General features: G+C 41.2%; 1 protein-coding gene across 2 annotated transcripts in view; it reads right to left on the reverse strand.

Annotated features, from left to right (window-relative positions):
* The window catches only part of SSPN (sarcospan), a 34835-nt gene extending 25670 nt beyond the window's left edge, over positions 1-9165 (reverse strand). The window contains exon 1 of one of the 2 annotated variants that reach the window (XM_080811293.1): positions 8596-8919. In XM_080811293.1, coding sequence (XP_080667419.1) covers positions 8596-8871 — 276 coding nt within the window. In that variant the 5' untranslated portion in view covers positions 8872-8919. Of the gene's footprint in view, positions 1-8595 lie in introns of both variants that reach the window. The other variant, XM_080811294.1, reaches the window with a different exon arrangement.
* Between the last annotated feature and the right edge of the window lie 5042 nt (positions 9166-14207).

Here is a 14207-nt window from a genome sequence, read left to right on the forward strand (position 1 = left end):
ACACAGCGACACTGAAACACACTTCGGGCTGTCACGCAGGGGCCATCTCTAGAGTGCCCACTTTAACAATGCTCAAAGATCAGCCCGGAGACACTGCGGGGTGTCCTGGGAACAAGGGCCAGGCCCTGCGTGTGCTCCTCATTCCAGGCCTCAGACTGGACCGGTGGTTCTAGTCTCCTCTCATCTTTCTCTCTGGGATGGTCTGGGTTGTATGGCACTTGATAAAGGAAAGCAGAGGCCCATTCGGGATGTCTAAGCTGGACAAACAGGATCCTATAGGAAGGCGTGCCGAAGGGGGGGATCCACCAAGGAGACACAGGCTCCCAGACTGTTACATCATGAGACCCAGGTGGGAACACCTCCAGAGTTTTATTCTCACCCATTCTGTAGGACGACACTTTCAGAACCATCGTCAAAAATGAGAACAACAGCTATACGGTATAAAGACCTGAGAGGTGACTTCCCTTGAGTTCCCTTGAGTTCCCAAGCATGAGTTCACCGCCCATCAGAGGCCAGTGGCCACCGCACAGCCGACCACCCTCATTTCCTTGTCTCAGAAGCCAAGGTATCATTTAGCTAGATGCTGACAGCAAGTCACTCCCAGAACAGAAAAGAAAGGCAGAGATTTACTGAACAGTGGTTCCTAAGCCTTAAAGAGCTAAGATAGCAAAGAAATGCCCAAGCTAGCCAAAGAATTGTAGTCACTAGCTGAATCTACTACACTTTATTTTTACAGAAATCTGACAGAAGCAGCACTCTGTAAATGCAGTAAAAACCACCTCCTCCATACGTCTCACTACTGGCATGAGCGCAGAGCCCCACCACCCAGCTGCACCATCGTGTATCAGTTCACTCGTTACAAACATTCAGACGGGGGCACGCAGGGTGGCTCAGTGGGTGAAGCATCTGCCTCTGGCCCAGGTCATGATCTCAGGGTCCTGGGATCAAGTCCAGTATCAGGCTCCCTGCTCAGTGGAGAGTCTGCTTCTTCCTCTCCCTCTGCCCCTCCCCCTCCACTCATGCTCTGTCTTTTCCTTTCTCTCTCCCTCAAATAAATAAATAAATAAATAATATCTTAAAAAAAAAAAAGAAAGAAAGAAAGAAAAGAAACATACAGACTTCCGACTGTTCCAGGAACAGTGGAAGCCATACGGACTTGAGGAATAAACTGGGAAAGGAGATTAAGAGGTGGTTGTACCAATTTACATCCCTCACTGAAAGAGCTATGGATGGAGCTGTGTCCTCCCTGAATTGCTAGGTTTAAGCTCTAACCCCCAAGGTGACTAAATCTGGAGACAGGGCTTCTCGGAAGTAATTAAGGTTAAGTGAGGTTAGAAGAGTGAGGTCCTAATCTGACAGGACTGGTGGTCTTACAAGGGGAAGAGAGACCCTGCTGTCTCCAAGCAAGGCACAGAAGGAAGCCCATGACAGCACAGAGTAAGAGAGCAGCTGTCTGCAAGTCAGGAAGAGACACCGGAACAGAACTTGCTAGAGCAGACTAAGGCTGAAAGGAAAATGCATTTTCGTTATTGTTATACACGTAGGTGTACACAGAGGAATTTTAAAATGAACCAGGGGGATCCACTGAGCTGCTTCACTCGGGCATCTGACAGTTACTCCTGCCAAGTTTTCTCTCAGTACACTGAGATGTGAGGCGGCATCCTAAGAATCTCAGAGGATAAGCCTCTAAAATAGGCTTTTACATGGTTTATGCTATAAACATTGTTACCAACAACCACTTTTCAAAAACAAAATTCACCTTTGGCTTGAGAACTCGTTGTCATAAACCCGGACCTGGATATTCACGGCAAGAAACAACCAGAGTTAAACTATGACATCATGAAGTCCCATCCAGCTCTAGACTGATGGGCCCTTTCGGATCAGCATTTCTCTAGTTTGCAGTGAAATGATATCTAATTAAAGTTTAATGACGAGATTCCATTCCTGTCCTACAGCAACACAGAAATACGCATACTGAGCTCCTCACAGGGCCTCATGTGGATCCTTTCACGTTGATGCTAACTCTTAGGGGGTGGGGAGAGGGTAGAGAACACGAGCAATGGACCCAGGTTAAAGAATGCCCTTAATACAAATGTCACAGACAAGGCTAACGGCAAGGAAAGGACTAGAAAACAGCCATATCATCAGAACAAATTCAAAGTGGATATCATATTGGCAAACTATGAAACTCTTAATGCTAAATTAGGAAATCTATGCCATAGCTTCCATTGTAGAAGGAAGACATTGGCATTCAGCCTCGTCAATCCTAGTTTGCCCTAATTTATTCTACTTAGACATATGCGAAATAAGTCAAATGACCTCTTGTTCCTTTTTTTTTTTTTTTAACCTGTAGTCATTTTAGAAGAGGAAATAAAACATCTCAGTAATGCTACTTTAGTGTATCCTGGATATTTCTGGAAGCCCAGAGCCCAAAATGGAGTGATAACACATTCCTTATTATTCCCTAGTAGTTCTTTAAAATGTTATCAATAAACTTAAATCTGTCCGTATTGCAAAACACAACTATATGTCATTCCTCAAACCATAGTTTAAAAAATGGGTTTTCTCAGGGTGCCTGGGTGGTTCAGTCAGTGAAGTGTCTGCCTTCAGCTCAGGTCATGATCCCAAGGTCCTGGGATCCAGCCCGCATTGAGCCCCACAAGCAGGGAGGCTGCTTCTCCGTCTCCCATTGCCCACCACACACCCCGGCTTGCAGGTATGTGCATGCTCGCTCTCTGTCAAATAAATAAATAAAATCTTTTTTAAAAATGGGTTTTCGTAAGTTCAAACAGAAGCAAAGATAATGGGAAGTACGGAATAGATGGGATTCAACTCAAAGCTGATCAGGCACCCATCATGTGTCTGGGGATACACAGGAGTCCCTTGGACATACACTGTACTTAAAGAGAATAAATAGCTTTCTGTTTCATTTGATTACCCCCAAATTCTATGCAGTAGTATTTCTACCATTAAAAAAAAAAAAAAAAAAAAACAGGGGCACCTGGGTGGCTCAGTGGGTTAAAGCCTCTGCCTTCGGCTCAGGTCATGATCCCAGCGTCCTGGGATCGAGCCCCGCATCGGGCTCTCTGCTCAGCGGGGAGCCTGCTCCCCCCCTCTCTCTGCCTACCTCTCTGCCCATTTGCGATCTCTGTCTATCAAATAAATAAAATCTTAAAAAAAAAAGAAAAGAAAAAAGAAAAAAAAATAAAACCAAATGATTGATATCTCAAAAGTTTCCAGAGATTAACTTTCTGCGTTGAATATATTCACACGACAGAACTGAAAAATATTAGGACCCACCATGTTTCCTCCTTATTTTAAAGAGAGAAAGAAGATCCAGGGATAATTTCCACATTAAACAAGCCCTTCCTTGGCCCTTAGCATGCGTGGCTTAGTATCGGGCTAGCAGCAGAGGTGAAAACACATTTCTCCTAATGAGTCTGTCCAATCTTAAGCTTTCTTATTCTTTATTCTAATATTCTTTCAGGAAACAGATCACCAAATTCTCAAATAATCCCCTTTGTTTTCATACACTGATTATAATTAATCTCTTTTGCCAAATTAATTCAGTTACATTCCATTTTTACAATTACTAGGAGAAATTCACGTACCAAAAGATAATTTTCCTACCATTATTTATTTTATATACTCAGTGGAGACTGAGTTAGGCCATATAATTACCACTTCTCAGTTTCTAAAAACTTGTGATAGTTGCTATAATAAAAATTATTTCCCAGTAGTGCCAGAGATATAATATTAGATTTTGGAAACATATCAAAATCCCAGTATGAAAAATAATGTGTTACTATGTAATGTATTCCTAAAAACATAATTTGAAGTTAACTTTCTCAAATATCAATACATCTATATGGAAAACTGACACACTTTTAGCTTCTTGACATTTTTAGGGTCTATCCAAAGTCCAAATGCCAAACCTTCCTCACTTCCAGTTTCTCCTATAACCATGATCAAATCTTGTACCCAAATCATCATGTCTTACTTAGTTTTTCTGCTTATAAATTATGGATGATAATATCTGTTCCTTACTTGCTACATGTCATATATCTCCTTGTGCATTTCAGGATATAGTCTGTTTTAAAATAAATAACTACCCAATTTTCCCTTCCATTAAGCCAAGGTTAAAAATAGATTTTAAAATCTGAATACACCTGCATTTTGAATTCCTTCGAGTAAGTTAACATACGAAAACTGTTATTGAAATTCTTGACAGGACTCTTAATCATTACAGATTCATATGATGAATTTTGTGAATGACATTAAGGAAAGGAAATATTCTTCCCTTCCTTTGAAGCCCTTTCCTTAAACTTTCTAATGTGATTAACGTGGTGTACATCTCGGGTTTTTTTTTTTTTTTTTTTTTTTTTTTAGATTTTATTTATTTATTTGACAGGCAGAGATCATAAGTAGGCAGAGAGGCAGGCAGAGAGAGAGGGGGAAGCAGGTTCCCTGCCGAGCAGAGAGCCCGATGCGGGGCTCGATCCCAGGACCCCGGGATCATGACCTGAGCTGAAGGCAGAGGCTTTAACCCACTGAGCCACCCAGGCGCCCCTCTCGGGGTTTTTATTCTCGCTGAGTGCAATAGGGGAGCAATGGAGAAACTTAGGAGGAAAGCTGAAAACCACAATAAGGCAAATTTCTGCTTTCCATGGGAATATACCCTACAAGAGCCAAGAGACTAGCAAATACTATGCATCCCCACCAGGGATGAGAGGCAAGAGTTTGCTCTGAAATTGACTTCAGAGTAGAGATGCCAAAGCAAATAAATCACTGTAAGTGAAATACTTTGAAAGGTAATGGGTTTTAAAAATATTTGTGCAGGTCAAATTTTTTAATTGGAAGTATTCATTACTGTCAGATGTGATGAGGGCACATGCCCATCAGGATCTCTAGAGATCTCCTTCTCCTGGTATATGAATCATTATTTTTAGACCAATCCCTAGAACAGCAGACACCCCCAACAAATGTTACTGCATGAAGAAAAATAAGCCAAAGTTCAAACATGTTACACTTCACCTAAGCCAAAACTGTATTCTATCGAGCAAGAATTAAGTAAAGGCCTCAAAGTTCTTAGATTCCTTCAGTCCATACACGTTTTTCATCAGTAAGAATTATGATGAGCAAACTTATTTGCCTATTTGACCCAACTTCTCAAACCATGAATAGAATAAAATGCAAAACAGACTTTCATTTCCTAGGCTGCCCTGCCCTGAGCCAAGTTCATCCTCAAAGACTCTGTTTCACTTTGTATTGCCATTGTGGTGTGACCTACAACCCTCAAACCATTTATAAAGAATTTTGAGAGAAGAATGGCACTTTTACAGGTTACCAAGTCTCTACAGTGGCTCCATTCCTTTTTTTTTTTTTTTTCCTTTACAGGAATCTTTTGTAACTGAAGTAAAAAGCCTTCAGTCATCTCTCTGATGGATGAGGGAAATCACATCTATGGATAGACAGGAAATAACCTATTTGTTTTCCTAAAATTCCACTGGACATAAATCTCTGATCATAGATGATCAAGGACTTCTCCAGTTTATAACCAGAAGTTCACTGAATAGTCATCAAGTCACCCAGACGTTGGTCAGTAAGTCACCTAAGTGGCTTCATCAACCTACCCAGATTCTATGATGAGAACGGTGATTCCCAAATCCCAAAGTAATGGGATAGTAACCTTTGTAAAGTGAAGGAAGTACTATATGGTAAGAGGCAACCAGTACAAAAAGAAAGAGAAGAGTGAAGCATTAAACATGTTGATGGACTGGGGGCACAGTCTGGGGACCCCTGCTTATTCAAATTCAGCCTAAATGACCTAAGTGGATTTTGACTTTGTCTCAGCCCCTGGGACTGACCTGTACTGCTTTGAATCTAGCCGATCTAAACAGGGCAAATGTTTCAGTATTCCCTAGAGGATATCCCAGACCACAGTCACTCCATATCCCTGAGGGAAATGACCCTGAGGAGGTCCCTTTCCTCCATGTTCATTGTTGTAAGTCTCCAGAGAGGTCCAGAAAGTACTGGACTAATCGAATACCGTTACGATTGCTAAGAGTAATTTGGCTATGAACAGAGAAAGTTGAGACCATTGAACTGATATCACCGTCAGAGTTCAACTGGTCTAGGACATGTAAGTGAGTCTGAAATAACTATTCCGCAAGACTAGAGATAAAATAGAGCTACCTCTAATTTGAAGAGTGATTGCCACTCCCAGTGATTGCTACTCTGCTAATAAAAAGAGCTAGTTCACTGAATGCTCTAAGCCAGCACTGCTCTAAGTATGAAAACGTGTATTGATTTGTTTAATTCTTACAACAACCCTAAGAGGTAGGACTTATTACCATTCTGATTTCATCAACGAAGAAATGGAAACTTAGGTTAAGTAACTTGCCCAAAGTTATTCAGCAAATAATGTCCAGCCTGTGGCTCAGTACCAGGCTTCTGTATGTTCTCGTCCGGCTGCCCTGTCTCTTACTTCCCTGAAAGTCTGGAAGAGTGCCTGTGACCAAACACAGAGAGAGAGATGCAGATGACAAGCACGGGGTCTGTGGCCCAGCTGGGAGGAGAGTTTTTCCTTGCCCAGCTCCTTGAGACCCTTTCCACCTTTCCACCCGTCTCCACTAACTGCTTTTCTCTCCACAAAGTCTCTGTTGAAAGAAAACAGATTTACAGATAGCACGAGGGCTACACAGCACAGGCAAGCTTCAGATGGATCCTAGTTTATAAACTGGAAAACTGGAAAGGACAGACAGCTGGCTGTCTACAATGCTCTTTGCATCACACCCAGGGAGCTTCCAAGGCAATTAGGAGCACGTGATACTCCCAACAGGCGCTCGTGAAATTTCAGAATTGCTCAGTTTGTGAAATTTCAGAGTTGCACGATCTGTATGTGTGTGCCTTAGACATCAAGACGCATTTTTCCTATCAAAAAAGTGCTTTTCTGGTCCCGGGCTTTTTAAAGTTGACATAAGGAAAGGATAGAAGACACACCTGTAAGTGATATTCAAAACCACTGAATGAAGGACTCTTATTCCTTCTTTGTTTCAACTCGCCTGGTCTTAAAGGAAACACTCCCCCTGCCGCCCCCCCCACACCCTGAGTATCTTGTCATTTAGGTGACTAAAATACGCAGTATATCTTAGTGAAAAGCTATTTTTAAAATTACTTGATTTAGAAAACTCCAATCATGATAATTTCACGGGAATTCTTAGTACACAAATTAAAAGTTTTAAATTACTCGGCAAGAATTTGTGAGTTCAAATAATCTTAATGAGAAAATACCTGCATCGATGCATATTTATCATGTGCTTTTAACATCTGTCCCTGATACAAAATTATTTTGAGGGTAGTTTTATGAGTTATACCTCCTGTGGTCAGTAATAGCAGTCATGACATTGTTGATACTAGGAGCCAGAAGTAGCCATTCTAGTGTCCCCTCGGCTCTGCCACTTTTAATGTCAGGCCTTGAGAATGTCATTTAATTTCTCCTAGCCTGCTCCCCCTCCCCCCACCGTGCCAAGAGGGTCCCATTTCCCACCTCCAAGCGTAGTTTCACGGATCAAATAAAATAAAAAATTGTGAACTAAATGCACATGAAAGAGACTGTAGTCAGCCTCAAGGAACTAAAACAGGCTATTAAAATTACAAACTGAATGGGGATGGCAGTGTGGCTCGGTGAGGAAGACACAGGTGTAGTCTGGTGCAAAAAGGAATCCGTTTGGCTGATTGGCCAACTTGACCAGCTCACGACCTGGATGAGTCCGCTCTCAGTTTTCTCATCCGAGAAATGAAACAATACTAACCAGCCCCTAAGGATGATGTGGGGATCAGAAATAATAAATGTAAGGCCTCTATCAGGACAGGCAACATGAGGTGCCCAGTAAATGGCACCCATTTCACATCAAAGAAGCCATTTAATGAAGCCAAGTACGCTGTGTGTTTCAACACTCACAACAGCTGACCAGTGTTTGCCTAGAACAGAACATCCATTAGCTGAGCCCCAAATACCCTCCTGCCATAGCCAGTCCCTGCCTTCATTCCACTTCAGACTCTAGCAGATTAAGGCTGTGCTTGCTGTAGTCACATTTCCTGCTTTAAAACATTATAAAACTTACTCATGAAATTTCAAATGTAAAAAATCAAATTAATACCACCCAACGTGGCAACCCCAAACGCAGGCCATTTCCTAACCTTTTACTCCGTGAACTTCCTTCACTGTTTGTTACTGATCTGGAGACATGGGTGAGGTCCGGGGACCAGGGTAAGGACAAAGGCAAAGTGAATCCGCTGCTGTTACACAGAATGTTGAATTTGACCACAATAAGCCGCCTCTGGCTCCCCTCCCCAGCTCCAGAGCGCTAGAAGCAGGCCCGCGAGAGGCGCGGAGAGCAACAAGCTGGAGAGGGGCTGGAATCCCACCGCGCCCAGCCCTGCCCCCGGGCCGGCACCGTCACCAAGCAGAGCGCGAGTTAGAGGAGTGGGGCTGGGGAAGGGCGCATGCAGTTGGGTTAGTCTGGACTCGACCATGCGGCCGTGCGTTCCTGCTTGGCACACGCGCTTAGGCAAAACAGACTTGATGCTTACAATGATCCCAGCCCAAAATGGAGTGTCTCTGACTAGCAGGGAGGAGCTGATGCTCGCCATGAGAAAGCCCACCACGGTCACGGCGATGCCCAGGGCCAGCTGCAGCAGCGCGAGCAGCAGCGGGAACCGGCAGCCGCAGCACGTCCGGGCCTCCTCCTCCCCGCACTGCTTGGGGGCCCCTTTGCCCGTCTTCGGCCCCATGTCGTCGGGCCCGGCGGCGTCCGCGGCCGGCCCCCCCCGCCTGTGCTGGCCGCGGGGCTGCTTGTCCTTGCCCATGGCCGCTGCGTGGGTGCGTGGGTGGGTGGATGCGTGTGCGGCGCGCTGGGCCCCGGAGCGGAGCGCGGCGCTGGGCGGGCTGAGCCTGCCCTGGTATTCGAATTACGGAGGCTGAACAAATATGGAAAACATTTGGAGCCGACTCGCCGGGCCTCCAAAGGCCACAGGGAGCCCGCAGCAGAGGGGGAGTCGAGGGGGGTCGCCAACTGCCAACGCGCCGGGACGCAGCGCCCGCTGGGCCCACCGCAGGGTTTGCCGACCCCCGCGCGACTCGGCGCGGCGCCCTTGGCCTTCTAAGTCCTGTGGGCCTTATGCACTTTAGACAGGCTACGCGTGTGTGTTTGTGTGTGGGTGTTTCCCTCACTCAAAACCCCAGGATTTTTTGTTTTGTTTTGTTTTGTTTTTGTTTTCTGAGAGGTGCAATGCAAGGTGATGAATGTTTAATCATTTGAGTTTAATTAACAGACAGTTTAGTCCAAAATAGGCATTGCTGGGTTCCAAGCTGCGAAGTCATTTCCAGAAGTTAAATTGTTCTTATTTTCCAACAAAGGACTAGGCTCTTCTTTATGAATTCTGCAATCCAGCTGACAAATAAAGGCACTTTTCCCATGGAGGTATCTGCTTTTGAAAGCACTGTTTATGAAGATGTTGGCCTAATACACTCCCCCAAGTGCAAGTGTTTTTAAAAGTTCTTTAGGTTGTTTATCTGGACTTCCCAACCAGTCTTCAGTAATCTCCACATCAGTGCCGAGGGGCCTTGTGATAAGCCTTGGACATGGACAATTTAATGCAGTCCACATCAGAGAGATTTTTAAAGCACCTACCATGTGCTACAATGTAAGGGTGTTCAAGACAGATTTGGTCCCAGCCCAAAGTCACAGAACGAATCAATAAAACTGATGATTCTTATTCCCACATATCTGTGCTCAGTAGCACTTAGGGATCGTTTCAGGGAAACCACTAAGAAATGATCCCATCATTTTGGAGTATTTTATATCTATTTTGGTATGGTCACTGTAACATTCAGAAAGACTTTGTTTAAAAAATAAATGATGTTGTTGCCACGATGCTGGGATAGATAAAGCCTACTCCTAGACTGCTCACTATCCGCTAATTTAAAGAAAGTCTCATTCCCTGCTTTGTTTTCTTAGAATTATAAACTAATCATCATCAACTCTTTTTGTAAACTACCGGATACTAGCAAAGGCACCTCTGACGCTATAAAATATAATCTTACTTTATGAACTTCAGTGTTTTCTTATACCTTCCTTCTGGATCAGTGAGAAAAATATAGTCCACAGAATAAACTCAGTAGCTCGAAAGCAGAATTCAAACCACACAAGGCCAGGGTTCCCCTGGCAGCAGCAGCAGCAAGGCTCTCACAAGAGCAGCACAGGGGCTGAGGCAAAGTCATTGTCAGCTGTGGGGCAGCCACATCGCTAGGATTTCTAGTGAGAACAGACAAATAAAAGCAGCTGTTAACACCAAGGAACCTGCCCGACTTGGGCCTGACTGAGAACAACCCAAATGACCAAACTGTACATGGTTTTTCTACATAAACATGGAAAGCATCTTTAGGAAGCTGATTACACAGAAGTAATTCTTTGTTGTTATGAACAATGTAGAGATCAATAACCGAGTATCTACTCTGTATCAAGTATATGCTAGGTGCTTTACACACTTGACCGTCACTCCACACAACCACCTTATAATTATAGTTTCCGCTTTTAAAGATGAAAAAATTGAGTGACAGAATTATTAAGGGACCAGATTATTAGGCTACCCACCTAGTTAGTTAGGATGGCGGTGAGGGGAACCAAATGTGAACTGTGGTGGATTACCTATTTTAATTACTTCCTATAGGCAAACAAGTGGATTGTGTAAATTATTTGTGATTTTAAACAATTTAACCATCATAGGTAGTATTTTATCCATCACAGAATTGGCTATTAGCCTTGAATCTAAGACTATCTGAGAACTTTACAAAAATATCTTGATTCACCACCATAATGTCAATACAACAGTCAATGAAGAGCATTATTTCCATTACTCATTTGTAACCAGACACAGGCTCTATCTGCTGACCATACAATGAAACCAGTAGCAGTGGACAGGTGAATTGTAATCCTTCTAGTCTGATTACAACCACCAACTTCAATTTTCAGTTTCCAGTGAAGGAAGCAGCAGTGATACAAGGAGCCTTACACATGCTCCAATTCCCAGCTGGTTGGTTGAATCTGTGCTTGAGTGGGCCTGGTCTGTAACCATGAGATGATGGTGATGAGAAGATGGGATGTCAACTGACATGGGGAAGTGGAAGCAAAGAAGAGGATGAGAAAAGTTGTCAGGAGGTTAGTAATAAAGAACAATCGAGGCTAAAATGGAAGGGGAGGGTTGTTAAGGATACAACAAGGAAACCTTTTCCTTTATTTTTTTAAATATTTTATTTATTTATTTGACAGAGATCACAAGTAGGCAGAGAGGCAGGCAGAGAGAGAGGGGGAAGCAGGCTCCCCACCGAGCAGAGAGCCTGATGTGGGGCTCGATCCCAGGACCCTGAGATCATGACCTGAACCGAAGGCAGAGGCTTTAACCCACTGAGCGACCCAGGCGCCCCACTTTTCCTTTATTTAACATGTCCTTTCCACTGAGAAAAATCACCATTTCCAGCTTATCACATAGTTGAACAAAAATGAGCAGGGTTTTTTCGGTTGTTCATAAATTATAATGTCACTGTTTTATAGGTTAAGCAATAATCTCTTCAGATATTTACACTACCGGGAAGAAAGGCAAAGTAGAAACCAAGTGTTTTCAGATATTCTACTGGCTGCTCTCATAACTCAAAACTAACAAAGGAAAAAAAAACTAACAAAGGCTATAAATTAGAAACTGTAGGAAAGTAGTTAATGTATGATTTGAGATTATTTTGATCCTCTGGGGAAAATAACAAAATTAAGCTTAGTATCTACCTCTTCTGTGTCCCCAATTCCACATTATTGGGAAATATTTACACTTCAGAAGTTCAGAACTGGGAAGATGATAACTCTTTTTATAACCAGTGTCATTAACAAAAATGTCCTTAGGAGACCCAACTAGAAATAATCCTTAAACCAATGTTTTTCTGAACCCATGATCTTAAATTCGCCAAGAACAAAAAAGATTTAATAGAAAAATTATTACAGTTCCAAGTGTCTTTAATATGCAATTAAATATATCAAAGAGGTCAATTAGATTTGATTTAAAGATTTAAAGTATCAAATACTCTACAGAGAACAATTGAAAACTCATTTATGATATGCAGCACCACTGGCCCATACGTAAAATGACTTTACAGGTATTGCTGATATGTGTGTCTGTGTACATGTGTGTATAAGAAATTTTAAAAACTCTCATTTTTTTCTATTTTCCTTTTTGTCTATGTCATTAATTTTCCATGTGTCTTTGGTTCATTTTTTTTTTCCAAAAGAACTGACCCATTTGTGGTTTTTTTTCATGACAATTTATATTTTCAGGTTAAGTGTTATATGGGAAGTGTACTCTTTATGGTCAAGAGAGGGCTTATAACTTTCTCATTCTACAGAGAATTTACAAAGATGTTAACTACCAGTCATTTCCTAATGCATTCAACCTCCTTATATCATGTTATTTATAATGATATCAAATTTTTCCACATATAATTTTGTTCATGTAGTTTTGTCCATGTAATTTTGATGTTTTCACTGTATATGATAAAATAACTAAATTAATTTTAAATAATAATACTGGGAGAAGAATGCATAAACAAGCTATGGTATATCCATACAACAGAATACTACCTGCCAATAAGAAGGAATGTATCATTCACTGTATGTTAATTATACTTCAATTAAAATTTTTAAGAAAGGGTTAACTATTGATATAAAAAATCATCTGAATGAATCTCACTAACAGTGTGCTGAGAGAAAGAAAACAGACATAAAATAATATATGTTGCATATTTCTATTTATAGGCAAATTTTTGAAGGTCAAACTAATCTTTGATTATTGAATTTAAGAAGTGATTATGGAGTTGGCATCAGAGAATTGATTGGAAAGAAGCAGGAGGGGACTTTCTGGAATGACAGAAGTCTTCTTTATCTTGACTTAGGTAACAGGTATGTGAGTCTAAACATTTGTGAAAACTCATTGAACAACATTTAAGATCTATGTATGTTACTTTATGTAATGATATCTCAATTTTCAAAATGTGATAAAAAGAACTATAGGAAGTCACTGTATATCCATCAGGAATTAACTTGAACAAGTTGGGGATTTTTTAAGTTTATTATTGAAGTACAGTTAACATACAATGTTATAATAATTTCAGGTGTCCTCAGATTTCACAGTTCTGTACATTAATCAATGCTCACTGTGATAAGTCACAATAGTCACCATCTGTCACCATACAAAGTTATTGCAATATTATTGACCATATACACTATACCATACTTTTAATCTCTATGACTTATTTTATAACTGGAAGTTTGTACCACCAATCCCCTGCACCTTTTTCACCCATTCCTCCACCCACCTCTCTTCTAGTAACCACTGTATTCAAGAGTTTGTTTTGTTTTTTAGATTCTACATGTAAGTAAAATCATAGGGTATTTGTCTTTTCCTGACTTATAACACTTAACAGAATATCCTCTATGTCTACCCATATTGTGCCAAATGGCAAGATTTTCACTCTTTTTGCTATGGTTGTTCCAAATGGCAAGCTTTCATTCTCTTTTCCACTATTATGGAGAATTAAAAAAAAAATATATATATATATATAATTTTTTTCATATAGCACATCTTCTTTATCCATTCATATATGCATGGACACTTGGGACTGCTTCCATATCTTGGCTGTTGAAAATAATGCTGCAATGAACAGGAGTCCATATACCTTTTTGAATTACTGTTTTTGTTTTCTTTGGTGAGTATCCAGTAGTGGAATTACTGGACTATATAGTATTTCTTTCTTTATTTTTTTATTATTTCTTATTTTTATTATTTCTTTTTTTTCTTATTTTTTCTTATTTTTATTCTTATTTATTATTTATTATTATTTCTCAAGATTTTGAGAAACTATACTGTTTTCTATTGTAGTTGCACCAATTTACATTCCCACGAAGAGCACACAAGGACTCCTTTCTCTCCACATCCTTGCCAACACTTATTTTTTGTCTTTTTGAGAACAGCCATCCTAATAGGTATAAGGTGATTCCTCATTGTGGTTTTGATATGCCTTTTCCTGATGATTAGTGATGTTGGGCATCTTTTACAGGTCTGTTGGCTTCCTTGGGAAAATATCTGTTCAGATCTTCTGCCCA

The sequence above is a fragment of the Martes martes genome (genome assembly GCF_963455335.1).
Source record: "Martes martes genome assembly, chromosome: 8".
Lineage (NCBI taxonomy): Eukaryota > Metazoa > Chordata > Mammalia > Carnivora > Mustelidae > Martes > Martes martes.